General features: G+C 37.9%; 1 protein-coding gene across 9 annotated transcripts in view; it reads left to right on the top strand.

Annotated features, from left to right (window-relative positions):
• IFT25 (intraflagellar transport 25) overlaps window positions 1-16,918 on the top strand; it is a 36,572-nt gene that overhangs the window by 12,240 nt on the left and 7,414 nt on the right. For 4 of the 9 annotated variants that reach the window (XM_060022370.1, XM_060022389.2, XM_060022398.1 and 1 more), the window contains 3 exons: window positions 2,122-2,192; window positions 2,891-3,003; window positions 15,835-15,941. In XM_060022370.1, the coding sequence (XP_059878353.1) occupies window positions 2,906-3,003; window positions 15,835-15,941 (205 nt within the window). In that variant the 5' untranslated portion in view covers window positions 2,122-2,192; window positions 2,891-2,905. Of the gene's footprint in view, window positions 1-1,266; window positions 1,289-2,121; window positions 2,193-2,890; window positions 3,004-15,834; window positions 15,942-16,918 lie in introns of those variants that run through there. The other 5 variants (XM_060022426.1, XM_060022416.1, XM_060022406.1 and 2 more) reach the window with 2 other exon arrangements.

Raw genomic sequence — 16,918 nt, 5'->3', positions numbered from 1 at the left:
AGATCAGTTCCTTCCTTCATCAGGGCTTTGGGATCTAAGTACCCAAGACCATAGAAATCTTTCTTTGCTTTTTAGCTCACACCCAGTTTCCTGTGAAACTCCACTTAGGGGTTGATTTCCTTGATCTGATTAAGAGTTGAGATGGGTGGGGCCTGGGTTACTTAGTTGCACTTCAACTCTGCTATACATAACAACATGGATAAATCTCAAACACATAATGATGAGTGAAAGAAGCCAGATACAAAAGAGTACAAACTGTATTATTTCCATGTACATGAAGTTCAGGTGAAATTAATCTGTAGATTAGAAATAAGAACCATGCTACCTTTGGGAAGGAGAGAGGGGTAGTGACTAGGAGGGGTCATAAGAAGGGCTTGTCTCAAATGCTGGTGATGTTCTGTCTCTTTACTTGGGTGGTGGTTACCTGGGTGTGTTTACTTTGTGAAAATCTATTGTACCATATACTTATGATTTGTGTTCTTTTCTCTATGTGTGTTATAGTTCAAAAACAAAAAAGAAAGTGTGTATGGTGGGGGAGGAGCTCTTGCACAAAAAAACAAAGTTAAAAAGAAAAATCAAGCTATAGAATAGAAGATATTTGTAATGCTATAACAAAGGACTTGTATATAGGTTATTTTGTTTTAAATTTTTCTACAAATCAAAAAGAAAAGGACAGAAGGAGAAAAAGCAACCCAATAGAAAATGAGCAAAGGATAAGAAAAAGCAAATAAGAGAAGAGGCCTGAATAGCCCATAAACATGAAAAGGTATTCAGCCTCACTAGTAATCCTGGAAATACAAATTAAAACCTTATTGAGGTCTTCCCTGGTGGCACAGTGTTTAAGAATCCGCCTGCCAATGCAGGGGACATGGGTTTGATCCCTGGTCCAGGAAGATCTCACATGCTGCGGAGCAACTAAGCCCATGCACTACAACTACTGAGCCTGCACTCTAGAGCCCACAAGCTACAACTACTGAGCCCACGTGCTGCAACTACTGAAGCCCGTGTGCCTGGAGCTTGTGCTCCACAACAAGAGAAGCCACCGCAATGAGAAGCCCACGCACCACAATGAAGAGTAGCCCCCACTTGCCGTGACTAGAGAAAGCCCGCATGCAGCAATGAAGACCCAACACAGCCAAAAATAAATAAATAAATTTATTTTTAAAAAAAAAACAAAACCTTATTGCGATACCATTTCACACCAATGAGATTGACTAAAGCTAAAATGTCTAACGATACCAAGTTGGTGAGAATATGAGGGAGCAGAAAGTTTCATACACTGCTAATGGTAATTTAAGTTGTTATAATTTAGAGATCAAATAAATCAATTATTGACTTGGAGATACATTGATTCTAAATTTTTACAATTCTACTTCTACAAAGAAAGATACTCTTTATTATAAAGATCTCCCACATTTGCCAATGGATACATGCACAAGGATGTGCATTGCAAATTTGTTTATAATAGCAAAAAATTGGAAACAGACCTAAATATCCATCATTAGAGAAATGGAGAAATACCTTACAGCAGTTAAAATGAATAAAGTAGATTTACATGTATCAACATAGTAAAATCTTGAAAACATAATATTGAATGAAAAAAGCAAGTAGCAAGGGGTATATATACTGTGAAAACATCTAAGTTTTAAAAGAACAGTACATATTGATACATATATGGTAAAAGTATAAAACTATAGTCAGGGACTTCCCTGGCTGTCCAGTGGTTAAGACTCTGCACTTCCGCTGCAGTGGGTGGGTTCAATCCCTGGTTGGGGAACTAAAATCCCACATGCTGCGTGACTTGGCCAATAAATAAATAAATAAAAATATAGGAAGTTTATTCACCAATTTCAGAATAGCTGTTACCACTGGGCAAGGAAGAGAATAAGGACAGTAAGGGGCTACTTATTTCTTAAAAAAAAAAAGTACCTATGGAAAAATGTTAACATCAAATCTGGGAAGTCAGTACACAGCTGTTTAGTAAGTGTAATATTTGCTCTACCTTGTTTGTTTATTTGAAATAGTTTTTTTTTTTTTAAGTTAGACTGGGGCTAGGCTATGAGGTGTATTAGAAGCCTTTCTTCCTTTTCCAAACACTCTTCATCTTTTAATTCTTTATAGATACAGCTTTCCCCATCACTTTGCATCTATATTTTGGTTTGTGCCTTATCACCAGTAGATCAAGGAGAAGGGTGAGTTCTGATGTAATCTTCTATGGTCTTCCTTGTGTCTTACCCTCCAGGGTTCATAGTAGAGCTCAACAATATCTTTTCATATGCTTTTTATCAGACTTAAAATATTACTCTCCAACAGAAATGTGTTTAAGTTCATGAACCAAGTGACTGATTTAGACTTTAAAAATAAGTGAAAAGTTATCTTCTCTCATTTCACATTTCTGCTCAAAAAAAAAATACCGATCATAAAGTATTTTTTAAGATTTAAATAATATTGCTTGCTATTTCAATTGATTAGTGTATGGATAAATAGTTACAAAGCGTCTGTTTTTATACTCTTCATTTTTTTAAATTTCTGAATTATAACTATATAAACACTTTTTAAAAACTTACCTACTAAGTCATGTCACTCTAGCGTATTAACTGTTTCCATATAATTGTTGAGGGTTTTAATTTTAGAAACAGAAAAATTATGTTGGTGTCAGGGACTTCTTTTGTGGAGTAGAGGAGTGCAAATACTCATATCTCACAGATTATCCCTGGGAGAGGTCAGAAGTTTACCTAAGTAAATATGTTAAGAGTCCCTCCCACTTGTTGAATAATTTGGTTGGTAAGCTTTGTGCTAGGCAACAGGCTTTCTCTCTTTTCCTTTGCTCAAGATAAAATTCAGAGAATAAAAAGGTTGCTTTTGTTGTTTTGTTTTGTTTTCCTTGCAGGTTAAATACTTTAAGATGAGAAACATTGATGTTTGTTTGAGCTCTGAAGGGACTGAAGTGATTTTAGCTACATCAAGTGATGAAAAACACCCACCTGAAAATATAATTGATGGGTAAGAGTTACTGTTCTTTCTTCCTTAAAGTCTTAATATTAAGTCAGTGAACCCCCTGAGTACTGAGATTATGTGTTTTACAACAACTAGCACTGTTAAACATAGTTTAATAAATGTCTGGTGAACTAAATTACCTGACTACCCACTTTAGTACCATCCCTGGAGCTAATTCAGTTGTGTATATTTAGGGTTTTGATCCTTTTTTAAAAAAATTTCTTTATTTAATTTCTTTATTTTTGGCTGTGTTGGGTCTTCATTGCTGCGTGCGGGCTTTCTCTAGTTGTGACGAGCGGGGGCTACTCTTAGTTGCGGTGCACAGGCTTCTCATTGCGGTGGCTTCTCTCATTACGGAGCACGGGCTCTAGGTGTGTGGGCTTCAGTAGTTGTGGCATGCGGGTTCAGTAGTTGTGGTGTGTGGGCTCTAGAGCACAGGCTCAGTAGTTGTGGTGCACGGGCTTAGTTGCTCCACGGCATGTGGGATCTTCCCTGACCAGGGCTCGAGCCTATGTACCCTGCATTGGCAGGTGGATTCTTAACCACTGTGCCAACAGGGAAGTCCCTGATCCTTTTCTTTATGAATTCCTAAACTGAACTTTTTAGAAAAATAGTTTTTAAAGATGTGGTCTAACAAGGCAAAACTTCAAACAACAGCTACCTCATTTTATGGAAGTATACATTTTAATATCTGGTTATAGTTTTATTCCAAGCTTTTCTTGGTAAATAGGAATATAAACAGTATGACTTACTATGTACTGACTATTTTCTTTCTGGTCTAAGCAACATCTTTGCTGAACTGAATGCTTCACTTCTTGCTATCCACCTGCATTGTTTGGTTCTCAGCTTCTTGATATCATTCCAGTCACCACTCTTCACTGTGCTAGAGCTTATTCTAGGTAGGGATAGATATCATTCTCAGACTTTTAAATTCCAGGAAAAAAGTAGTTAATGGAAGAACTTCTTTTTTAAAAAAATTGAGGTATGTGGGACTTACCTGGTGGTCCAGTGGTTAAGACTCTACACTTCCGTTACAGGGGGCGTGGGTTCAATCCCTGGTTGGGGAAGTAAGTTCCCGCATGCCGCAGCCAAAAATTTTTTTTTAAAAATTGAAGTATAGTTGCTTTACTTTAGTACCATTCCTGGAGCTAATTCAGTTGTGTATATTTAGGGTTTTGATCCTTTTTTTTTTTTAATATCTTTATTTAATTTCTTTATTTTTGGCTGTGTTGGGTCTTCATTGCTGCACGCGGGCTTTCTTAAATATTATGTAAGTTTCAGGTGTACACTGTAGCAATACACAATTTTTAAAGGTTATACTCCATTTATAGTTATTATAAAATATTGGCTATAATTCCTGTGTTATATAATATATCCTTGTAGCTTAATTATTTTATACATAGTAGTTTGTACCTCTTAGTCCCCCCAGCCCTATCTTGCCCCTCTCCACTTCCCTCTCCCCACTAGTTTTTTCCCCTTATCTGTAAGTCTCTTTCTTTTTTATTATATTCACTAGTTTTATTTTTTAGATTCTGCATATAAGTGGTATACAGTATTTGTCTTTCTCTGTCTGACTTATTTCATTAAACAAATACCCTCCAAGTCCACCCAAGAAAAACTCCTTTTTTAATAGTTCTGGCAATTTTATTACCCTCCTGAATTCTCTTTCTTGGTATTTGTACAGTGATCTGAGTTTGACTCATAGAATCATATAATTTTAGAGCTGGAAGGACTTATGAGTTCATCTTATTGAAACCTTTCATTTAGACTTGTGGTAAGAGAGATCTAAAGAGGTCAGGTACTAGTTTTAACTATTGAAGGCAGAGCCAATTGTAACATAGATCTCGTGGCTCTTTGTGTTCTATTGTGAGGTCCATGTATCTGTATAAAATTCTAGCAATTGGACCTGTTCCTTTAAGCCCAGTTCTTACCTCCTCTCTGACTGACATCTGTCCCTTTCCCTCAGGTAGGATAGTTTCCCTTTTTGGTGGGCTCCAGTAGAATTTGATATATATACCTCTATTATCTTATTTATTCCTTTATTATATAATTATTTATTTTTAAAGTATGTCTCCCCTCTCAACTGGAAATTTCTAGAAGTCAGAGACTATGACTTCATCTTTGACTCAACAGTGTCTTAAAATATTTGTGGAGTAGCTTGTGAATTAGACCATCAAAGATTAGTCATACATACACTCAAACGTGTACACATATACATACATACATACATGTATGCATCTGTTAATATATATTTGCATAGGGCTTTATAGTTTTATAGATGTTATGTCATTTGACCCTCAAAGTAAGCTTGGGGAGTAAGAGGCCAAAAAAAAGTATTTTCACCCTCATTATAAAGATGATGAAAAAAATGATTAGAGGTAAAATGACTTACTCAAAATCATACAGATAAGCAAGTGTCAGAATCAAAACTAACACTCATGTCTTCTAACTCCCAGTTTCTAAAACTTAAGGTTTGAATAAAAAACTTAATATATGTGCCTCTTAATCCTTCTTAGTTTTTTATTTCCTGAAATTCAGGTAATAGTTATTTATCTCACTCTGCCTTAGAGTAGAGATATAAATGTGGGAACTGCTATGAGGATCACAGACCTATAGAGATGTACCTTAAATCATTTGCCAGAAATAGAGATCTTTCCAAAAATACTCCTTGTCTTTGATTGGAGATAAATCAAATTTTCAAGGCAAGATCAATTTACCTTACACCCTTTTGGTGACTTTTCTTTCAAGGGAATATGTTTATAGATCATTAAAATTGGCTGTTATATGTAACATAATACTTTAGACTTTATCAGTCCATACTAATGAATACGTACATAATATTTTTTAGATTAGACCAAAACCCTTAATACAGAAAACTATATGGAGTAAAGTAGTTACTGACCCGATAAACTGAACAGAGCACATCAGAGACTTTTAATTCATATGCATTTCCAACAAACGCAATTAGATTTTATATAGTAGATAGTAAAATTTATTCTTTGCTCATAAGTTGATTTATCTAAATGGAAATAACAATAGAATTATTTGGAGAAAACAGTGCTATAAATTTGCCCCTAATGGATAGTGCTCCCAATTCTCAATTTCCTCAGAAATAGAGTTTTAAAAAGTGATTATATTTCTACTTCCTCTTGACTCTACTTTTGACCCCTGGTATTTAACATGTCAATGAAAAAGGAGAAAAATTTTACACACAAAAAAAATGAGTTAGAAAAAGTAGAAGAGAGAGAGAGTTGGTTCCTTTGGCATAATGTAAAAGAATGAGAGATTTACAGTTAAAATTCCTGGGTAAGTGAACTATGTGTGTTACTTTGGGCTGAGAATATATGTGTTATTCTTTGAGCCTCAGTTTCCTGGTCTGAAAAGTGGGGATAATACCACCTTCCCTGACTACCTCAGAGTTGTGAAAGAATTACATGACTTTTTTTATTATCACATGAGATGATAGATGTTGAACAGTCAATGGCTATAAGGCCTTGTTTTAAGGAAACTACTATTTTGATGACTTCATTTTACTTAATTATAGGAATTCAGTTATTTTAAAATCCAAGTGCATCTCTATATATCTTTATGTTATTACTTTGATCATGTTCATTAAAAGCACCCAAGAAAAAACATAGAGCAAGTAAAAATTGTTTAATTTATTTAAATAAATAAAATTTTAAACCATATAAATATAAATAAAAAGAAATTGTGAAATAGTAAGCATAGTATAAAAAAATCAAGAATTGCGAGTTAGAGACCTGGATTCTGTTTTTTTCTTTTTTGTAACACCTTTATTGACATATTATTCTCATACCATAAAATTCAACCATTTAAGATATACAATTCAGTGGCTTCTAGCATATTCAGAGTTATGCAGCCATTTGCACAATCCATTTCAGCACCCCAAAAAGAAACCTCACACACTTTCATTGTCATCCCCTATCCCCATGAGCCCTAGATAACCACAATCTACTTTCTGTCCCTACAGATTTGCTTATCCAGACATTCATATCAATAGAATAACACATATGTTGTCTTTGGACTGCCTTCCTTCACTTACATGTTTTCAAGGCTCATCCATGTTGTAGTATGTTATCAGTGCTCCATTCATTTTTATTGCCAAATAATTCCATTGTATGTATATGGCAAATTTTATTTACCCATTCATCAATTGATGGATATCGGAATTGTTTCTACTTTTTGGCTGAATTTTCCCCAGTTTTATTAAAGAATACCAACTCACAGATCCAAGGAACTCAGCAAACCCCAAGCAGGATGAATAACAGACCATATTATAGCCAAACTGCTGAAAAACAAAGATAGAGAAAAAAATTTTTAAACAACTGGAGCAAAAAAATACATTACATACAGGGGTACAGTGGTACCAGTGACAGCCAACTTTGCATCACAAGCAATGGAATTCAGGTGACAATGGAATCATATCTTTAAAATGCTGGAGAAAAAAGAGAAACAAACAAATAAACCTGTCAACCCAGAATTCTGTGTCTAGTTAAAATATCACTAAAAAATATAGGATATAAGAAAGACTTTTCACTTACCACAAACAGACTTGCATCACAGGAAATGCTAAAGAAAGTTCTGCAGGTTGAAATGATAAAATACTAGATAGAAATTCAAACATTCAGGAAGAAAGTAAGTGCATTGGAAATGGTAAATATTTCAGTAAATATAAAAGACTATCTTTTCTTTTAATAATTTTTTTTAAATTTTTTGTGGTATGCGGGCCTCTCACCACTGCGGCCTCTCCCATTGTGGAGCACAGGCTCCGGACGCGCAGGCCCAGCGGCCACGGCTCACGGGCCCAGCCGCTCCGCGGCACGTGGGATCCTCCCGTACCGGGGCACGAACCCGCACCCCTGCATCAGCAGGCGGACTCTCAACCACTGCACCACCAGAGAAGCCCTCTTTTAATAATTTTGAAAGACAGCTAACCACTTAATGGCAAAAAACATTTTGTATTGTGGGATTTATTATATATGTGTGTATAAAATATATTAAAACAATGGCACAAAAGTGGAGTTCAGTGCAAATTGACTGTCATGAGGTTTGATAACCTTGAGAGCAGCCACTAAAAATAAGAGGTATAGTTAAATAACTAATAAAGGAATTAAGCAGCATTAAAACTTTTGTTGATTCACTCAAAAGTAGATAGGAAAGGAGGGAATTCCCTGGTGGTCCAGTGGGTAAGACCCCACGCTCCCAATACAGGGGGCCTGGGTTCGATCCCTGGTAGGGGAACTAGATCCCGCATGTGTGCTGCAACTAAGAGTTCACATGCTGCAACAAAGAATTCTGCATGCCGCACCTAAGAAGTCTGCATGCTTCAACTATAAGCCCACGTGCTGCAACTAAGAGCCGGTGCAACCAAAATAAATAAATAAATATATATATATTTTAAAGTAGGTAGGAAAGGAGAAATGGTACAAGAAAAAATAGATGGGAGGGACAAATAAAAATGAATAGCAAGACTTAAACCCAACCATATCAATAATTATATTAAATGCCAGTATTCTAAACACTTCAATTAAATGGCAGAGAGGGTTATACTGGGTAAAAATGAAAGACCCAAGTATATGGTGTCTGCAAGAGATGTACTTTAAATATAAAGTCATGAATAGTTTGAAAATAAAAGGATGAAAAAGATTCACCCTATCAATAGTAAGCATGAGAAGGTGGCTGTGGCTATAGTCATATCAGACAAAGTAAAATATAAGATAAGGAGTATTTCCAGATATAAAGGGGACATTTTATAATGTTAAAATATCAATTCCTCAAGAAGAAATAACAATCTAAATGTACGTTGACCTCATAATCGTTATTAAAAATACATAAAGCAAAAACTGACAGATGGGAACTTCCCTGGTAGTCTAGTAGCTAAGACTCCACGCTCCCAGTTCAGGGGGCCCGGGTTTTATCCCTCGTCAGGGAACTAGATCCCACATGCTGCAACTGAGTGTTCACAAGCCACAACTAAAGATCCCACATGCCACAACTAAGATCCCGCATGCCGCAACTAAAGATCCCGCATGCCACAACTAAAGATTCCACATGCCACAACTAAAGATTCTGCATGCCACAACTAAAAGATCCCGCATGCCACAACTAAGGATCCTGCATGCCACAACAAAGACCTGGCACAGCCAAATAAATAAATATTCTGACTTCCCTGGTGGCACAGTGGTTAAGAATCCACCTGCCAACACAGGGGACATGGGTTCGATCCCTGGTCAGGAAGATCCCACATGCCGCAGAGCTACTGAGCCCCCGTGCCACCACTACTGAGCCCACACACCGCAACTACTGAAGCCTGTGTGCCCTAGAGACCGTGCGCCACAAGTACTGAGCCCATGTGCTGCAACTGCTGAAGCCCACGTGCCTAGAGCTGACGCGGAGCAACAAGAGAAGCCACTGCAATGAGAAGCCCACGCACCACAATGAAGAGTAGACCCTGCTCGCCGCAACTAGAGAAAGCCCACACGCAGCAACAAAGACACAACACAGCCCCCCCCCCCAAAAAAAAAGAATGTTTTAAAACCAATAATTAGGGCTTCCCTGGTGGCGCAGTGGTTGGGGGTCCACCTGCCAATGCAGGGGACGCTGGTTCGTGTCCCAGTCCAGTAGGATCCCACGTGCCGCGGAGCGGCTAGGCCCATGAGCCATGGCCACTGAGCCTGCGCATCCGGAGCCTGTGCTCTACAACGGGAGAGGCCACAACAGTGAGAGACCCGCGTACCGCAAACAAAACAAAACAACAAAAAACAATAATTAAATTTCTCCCTTAGGAAGCTAGATAACAAAGAACAAATTTTACCAAAAGAAAGTAGAGGACAATAAATGACAAAGGTAAGAGCAGAAATCAATGAAATAGAAAATAGACAGAAAAAATTATCAAAGCCAAAAGTTGACTATGTGAAAAGGTTTATAAAAGTTATAAACCTCTAGCAAGACTGACTAAAATAAAAAGAGAAAATGCAAGTTACTAGTACCAGAAATGAAAGAAGCAATATCACTACAGATTCTAAAACAATAGTAAGTCAGTATCAAGAACAGATTTAGGCTAATCAATTTGACAATTTAGATGAAATGGACAGATTCCTTGAAAAACTCAACCTATAAAAATGACACAAGATGAAATTTAATAATTTGAATAGTTTATATCAATTGTAGAAATTATGTAAAATATTTAGAGAAAAAATAGTACCAGTCTTTTAGAAACCCTTTCAAAAATAGAGGAGAAACATTTCCCAGATTGTTTTATGAGAACAGCATAACCCTGATACCAAAGCCTGACAAAGACTTTACAAGAAAGGACAATTAAAGAACAGTATCCTTTGTAAACATAGACCCAAAAAACCTTATAAATTGAATTCAGCTAATGGAGTTTATCATAAGAATGCAAGATTGGCATATTCACCACATTATCACAGGAATACAGATTGAGTGTAATTTACCATATTGCCAGAACAAGGGAGAAAAAAAATATGATCATTCCAAAAAATCATTTGACAAAATTCAGCATCCATTCATGATAACAACTCTCAAAAAATTAAAAAGAGAAGGGAATTTTCTGTTTGATAAAGGCATCTACTAAAAATTTTCAGCTTAATGATGAAATAATAAATGCTTTCCCAATAGAGCAAATGAGTATATATAACAAAATAGAAACAGACTCACAGATATAGAAAACAAACTCATGGATATCAGTGGGGAGAGGGAAATGGGGAGGGGCAAGATAGGGGTATGAGATTAAGAGATACAAACTACTACATACAAAATAGATAAGCAACAAAGATATATTGTACAGCAGCGGTCCCCAGCCTTTTTGGCACTAGGGACCAGTTTTGTGAAAGACAATTTTTCCATGGACCAGGGGGTGGGGGTGGGGTGGTTCAGGCAGTAACACAAGCGATGGGGAGTGGCAGGTGAAGCTCCACTCACTTGACCACTGCTCACCTCCTGCTGGGCGGCCTGGTTCCTAAAAGGCTGCAGACCAGTACTGGTCCGTGGTCCAGGGGTTGGGGACCCCTGTTATACAACACAGGGAAATATAACCATTATTTTGTAATAACCTTAAATGGAGTATAATCTATAAAAGTAGTGAATCACTGTGCTGTACACCTGAAACTAATATAATATTGTAAATCAACTATGTTCGGTTAAAAAAAAATGCTTCCCCTCCAGTATTGGAAACAAATCAAGGATGTTTGTTCTCACCATTTCTATTCAGTATTGTCCTAGAGGTCTTAAACAATGCAATAAGGCAAGAAAAGACATAGAAGTCATAAAGATTGGAAAGAGAGCAAAATTATCTTTGTTCAGTATAGTATGATATCACTTACGCGTGGAATCTAAAAGACACAACAAACTAATGAATATAACAAAAAATGAAGCAGACTTACAGATCTAGGGAACAAACTAGTGTTTACCAGTGGGGAAAGGAGAGGGGGAAACTATTGGGTGTAAGATAGGCTCAAGGATGTATTGTACAACATGGGGAATATAGCCAATATTTTGTAATAACTGTAAATGCAAAGTAACCTTTAAAATTATATAAAATTAAAAAAAATTTTTTAAAGAAAATTAGTAGACATAATGAGGATAATGATCAAAATGCACCCTTGTGGTATTTCCCCAAAGAGCCTTCCCCTTCCAGATGGCAACAAGGAAAAATAAGCTTTGGAATGAGTCCTCTTTACATATCTTGTAACCAAGTAGCCTTTTGAACTATTCATAATATTTATTTGAGTTTCAGTTTCTCCAGGTGTGTGTGTGTGTGTGTGTGTGTGTGTGTGTGTGTATAAAGCAAGAGCTATTGGCCACTAAAAAATATTGCCTTTGTTCGCAGATTATGTGAATCTACACAACCCTAAGGAATCTGCAAAAAACTGCTAGAGCTAATAAGTAAATTTAGCGAGGTCAATACACAAAAATCAATTGTATTACTATATACTAGTAGGAAGCATTTAGAAAATGAAATTTTAAAAAATTCCAATTACATTAGCATTTAAGACGTGAAATAGTTAAAAATAAATTTAATAAGACATGCAAGACCTTTACACTCAAAACTATAAAACGTTGCTGAGAGAAATGAAAGAACTAAGTAAATGAAAAGATATACTACATTCATGATTGGAAAACTCAATATTGTTACAGTGGCTGTTTCTCCCTTAAATGACCTATAGATTCAGTAAATCTCGATAGACTTTTACATAGAAATTAACAAGTTGATTCTGAAATGTGTATGGAAATGCAAACTAATCTTGTCAGACTAATTTTGAAAAGAAGAAATCTTAAATTATCTGATTTCAAGATTTAAAATAAATACACAGTAATCAAAACAACATGGCATTTTTGTAAAGATAGATCTATATAGATCAGTGGAACAGACTAGAGAGCCCAGAAATAGACCCACACATATAAAGTCAATTACTTTTTGACAAAAGGCTAAGGATACAGAAACAGATCAATGGAATAAAATGGAGGGGCAGAAGTATATACACCCATAGACAGTTCATTAATTTTAGGAAAAGACACTTAGGTGATTCAATAGGAAAAGGAAAGTCTTTTTCTTTTTTTTTTTTGGCAGCATTGGGTCTCCATTGCTGTGTGCAGGCTTTCTCTAGCCGTGGTGAGCAGGGGCTACTCTTCATTGTGGTACACTGTCTTCGCATTGTGGTGGCTTCTCATTGCGGAACACGGACTTTAGGTGCACAGGCTTCAGTAGTTGCAGCACACGGGCTCAGTAGTTATGGCATGTGGGCTCTAGGGCGCACGGGCTTTAATAGTTGTGGTGCGCAGGCTCAGTAGTTGGGCTTAGTTGCTCCACGGCATGTGGGATCTTCCTGGACCAGGGATCAAACCCGTGGCCCCTGCATTGGCAGTCAGATTCTTAACCACTGCGCCACCAGGGAAGTCCAAGGAAAGTCTTTTTAACGTGGTGCTGGAATGACTGAATAAACATGTGGATTAAAAAAAACCCTCAACCCCTGCCTCATACTAAACACAAAAATTAATTCAATATGGATAATAGAACTCAATTCAAAGCTAAAATAATTAAGTTTCTCAAAGAAAATACAAGAAAGTACTTTTGTGACAATGAAGTAGGCAAAGGTTTTTTAATAAAGACACAGGGCTTCCCTGATGGTGCAGTGGTTAAGAATCCTCCTGCCAATGCAGGGTACATGGGTTCGAGCCCTGGTCCGGGAAGATCCCACATGCCGTGGAGCAACTAAGCCCGTGCACCACAACTGCTGAGCCTGCACTCTAGAGCCCGCGAGCCACAACTACTGAAGCCTGCACACCTAGAGCCCATGATCGGCAACAAGAGAAGCCACCGCAGTGAGAAGCCTGCACACTGCAACGAAGAGAGTAGCCCCCACTCACCGCATCTAGAGGAAGACCACGCACAGCAATGAAGACCCAACGCAGCCAAAAATAAAGAGAGGGAGGGAGGAAGGAAGGAAGGCAGGCACAAAAATTACTAAGCATAAATGAAAAGAGTAATAAAACTGGACTTCACCAAAAATAAAACTAATACTCATTGAAAGACACAATTAAGGGCTTCCCTGGTGGCGCAGTGGTTGAGAGTCCACCTGCCGATGCAGGGGACGCGGGTTTGTGCCCCGGTCCGGGAGGATCCCACATGCCGCGGAGCGGCTGGGCCCGTGGGCCATAGCCGCTGAGGCTGTGCGTCCGGAGCCTGTGCTCCGCAACGGGAGAGGCCACAACAGTGAGAGGCCCGCATACCGCAAAAAAAAAAAAAAAAATTTTTTTTAATAAATTTATTATTTATTTTTGGCTGTGTTGCATCTTCATTGCTGTGCGGGCTTTCTCTAGTTGTGGCGAGCGGGGGTTACTCTTCGATGCAGTGCACGGGCTTCTCCATGCGGTGGGTTCTCTTGTTGTGGAGCGTGGGCTCTAGGTGCATGGGCTTCAGTAGTTGTGGCGCACGGGCTCAGTAATTGTGGTTCGTGGACTCTAGAGCACAGGCTCAGCAGTTGTGGCACACAGGCTTAGTTGCTGTGTCGCATGTGGGATCTTTCTGGGCAAGGGCTCAAACCCATGTCCCCTGCATTGGCAGGCAGATTCTTAACCACTGCACCACCAGGGACGTCCAAAAGAGCTTTTTTAAAAATGAGAAAATACTTAACAGACACTTCACGAAAGAAAATATATGAATGGCCAAAAACACATGAAAAAGGGCTTAGAATAATTTGTCATCAGGGAAATGCAAATTAATAACATAGTCAGATACCATTTCACATCCACTAGAATGGCTAAAAAGCCTAACAACAGCAAATGTTGTCAAGGATGTGGAGCAACTAGAACTCCGTCACATTTCTGTTAGGAATGGAAAATGGCACAACCACTTTGGAAGTCTGACATCATCTTATAAAATTAAACATACCTTTACCTTATGACTCAGCAATTTCACTCCTAGTAATTATCCAAGAGAAATGAAAACATATCCACAAAAACACCTGTACAAGAATGTTTATAGAAGTTTTACTCACAATAGTAAAAAATTGGAAGCAATTCAAATATTCAACAAAAATATCAAACAAAAAATGAATAAACAAACTATAGCATAGTCTATGGTGATAGGAATCAGAGCAGTGGTTGCATAAGGGAGGTTGTTTGGAGGGAAGAGAAGGGAAGTTTCTAGAGTGATGGAAATGTTCTTTATCTTGATTAGGGTATTGGTTACCTTTGCGATATTGGTTACATAAGCATATACATTTATCAAAACTTTGAATTGCACTTAAGAGAAATTCCACTGTAGGTAAATTTTACCTCCAAAAGAGAAAGAAAAACCTTATATAATTAAAATAGAAGTGATTATTTCTGTAGTCAATACTATATATGTGTGTGTGTGTCTAGGTATATATGTAATTTTACATAGTATATGACCAACATTGAGTGCATGTTTTAATTTTTTTCAACAAACATCTGTTGTGTATCTGCTGTGGGTCAGCCATTGTGATAGTTGCTGGGGATATAAAGGTGACTAAGAGAAAGTGGCTGGACTTATAGAGGGTGTAGTTGGAGCAATAAAAACACAAGAGGAAAGTGCTAATGTAAAAATGGATGCTGTGTGTGAGGTGAGTGCAAAGGAGGGAGAAAGTTATTGTGATTTGTTGGGGTTGGAGAGATGTGACCAAAAAGTGAATAAACTTTTGCACGGGAAGAAGGGCTTTTTTAGGTCAAGAGAACCTCATGAACTAAGGCACAGAGGCATGAGCCTACATGACGTGTTTGCAGAATTTTAATTGGTCCAACGTGACTACAATAATGGGAGATGATATCACGATGGGGGACGATATACTTAATGATGGGACCAGATTGTACAGGGTCATAAAATGCCATACTAAGGAGTTTAGATTCATAGGCAGTAAGGGGTCACTGCTTTTAGGCAAGAGTGACATCAATTCCATTTTTTTAAAAATGTATCTGGTAGTAGTAAAGAATTATTAAAGTTGGGGAGAGATTAGAGGCAGAATGAACAGTTAGAAAGGGGTTGTGGGACTTCCCTGGTGGTCCAGTGGTTAAGACTCTGTGCTCCCAACGCAGGAGGCCCAGGTTCGATCCCTGGTCAAGGAACTAGATCCCGCATGCCACAAGTAAAGATCCCATGTGCCACAACTAAGACCCGGTGCAGCCAAATAAATAAATAAATATTAAAAAAAAAAAAAAAAGAAAGAAAGGGGTTGCAAGAATCCGGTGGTCATTTATTTTTTTAAATAGTTATTCACTAGAATTTTGTGATTAAACATTTGGCTGTTTTTTTCTCTTTTTCTTTAAAATTAACAATAGAAATCCAGAAACATTTTGGACCACCACAGGAATGTTTCCCCAAGAGTTCATTATTTGTTTTCACAAACATGTAAGGATTGAAAGGCTTTTAATCCAGAGTTACTTTGGTAAGCATGATATTTTCATTTCACTTCATTTCATTAATTTTCATCATCTTTCAGTTTTTTCATAGGCAGAAGGCACATATGTAAACTTTTGGCAAAACACTGATTTTTTTTTACCGCATGGAATCCAGTTTTCTTGCTGGGGTTGATGGGTGGGGAGTATGGGTTAACTGCCTTGAGCACAGTTAGCCTCTCTGAAACTGCAAATTTGAAACCCTTCCAAAGCACATAATAATTTCCATGCAATTTACTACGTGAAAGCCTTTGGCAAAAGACCGTGTTATGAATGTAAGAAGCCAGCTTGCCAGAACACTAGGTTTCTTGACATCTTTATTCCAGATTCTTTTGGCTAAGGGTTCTCTGTCAAATTTTTTCTGACAATCTGATAATCCTGATTATTTGCATTTGATAATTTTGATTCTTTTATTAATAATGGCATTTTCTGAGGGATTCAGGAAGACTATCTCCCACTGGAACATCATCCTAATCCTGTCTTATGTTTATTTAAGGATAAAGTATGTCAGACAAAATCATGGCAGGAAACAGGATATACCCCAGATGACTCAAATGAAGAGACATTATTGATGGGACTACTTACAGAATTATGGCCTGGGTTAAGGGAACAACTAGGGATGGTGAGACACCCATAAAGTGGCTACAGCAGTAAGCCATTACCTCCCCTGGGCCAAAGGAAGGAAATAGTATTGCTGGAGCCCAGTAAGTGCTGGAGCCCATGCATAAGAGCCTGCCCAACAGGAGCTGTAACCAATGAACGGACATAACAACTGTCAGACACGGCACTGAAATGGGAAGGGCGCGGAGAAAATACAACCTGATGTCACTTCCCCACTGCTCTTCAGTTTCCTTCCAGTGCCTCCAGTTGGCCAAATCCAACCAGTAGTCAGTGGGCAAGTGAGTCCAGGTGATGCAGTCCCCAGGGGTCCTCCCCACAGGGCACAGAACACAAAAGGGGAAGAATG

Source organism: Delphinus delphis, chromosome 1 (assembly GCF_949987515.2).
Source record: "Delphinus delphis chromosome 1, mDelDel1.2, whole genome shotgun sequence".
Lineage (NCBI taxonomy): Eukaryota > Metazoa > Chordata > Mammalia > Artiodactyla > Delphinidae > Delphinus > Delphinus delphis.
The sequence above is the reverse complement of the archived record's forward strand: the minus strand, read 5'-3'. Positions and strand labels throughout refer to the sequence as shown.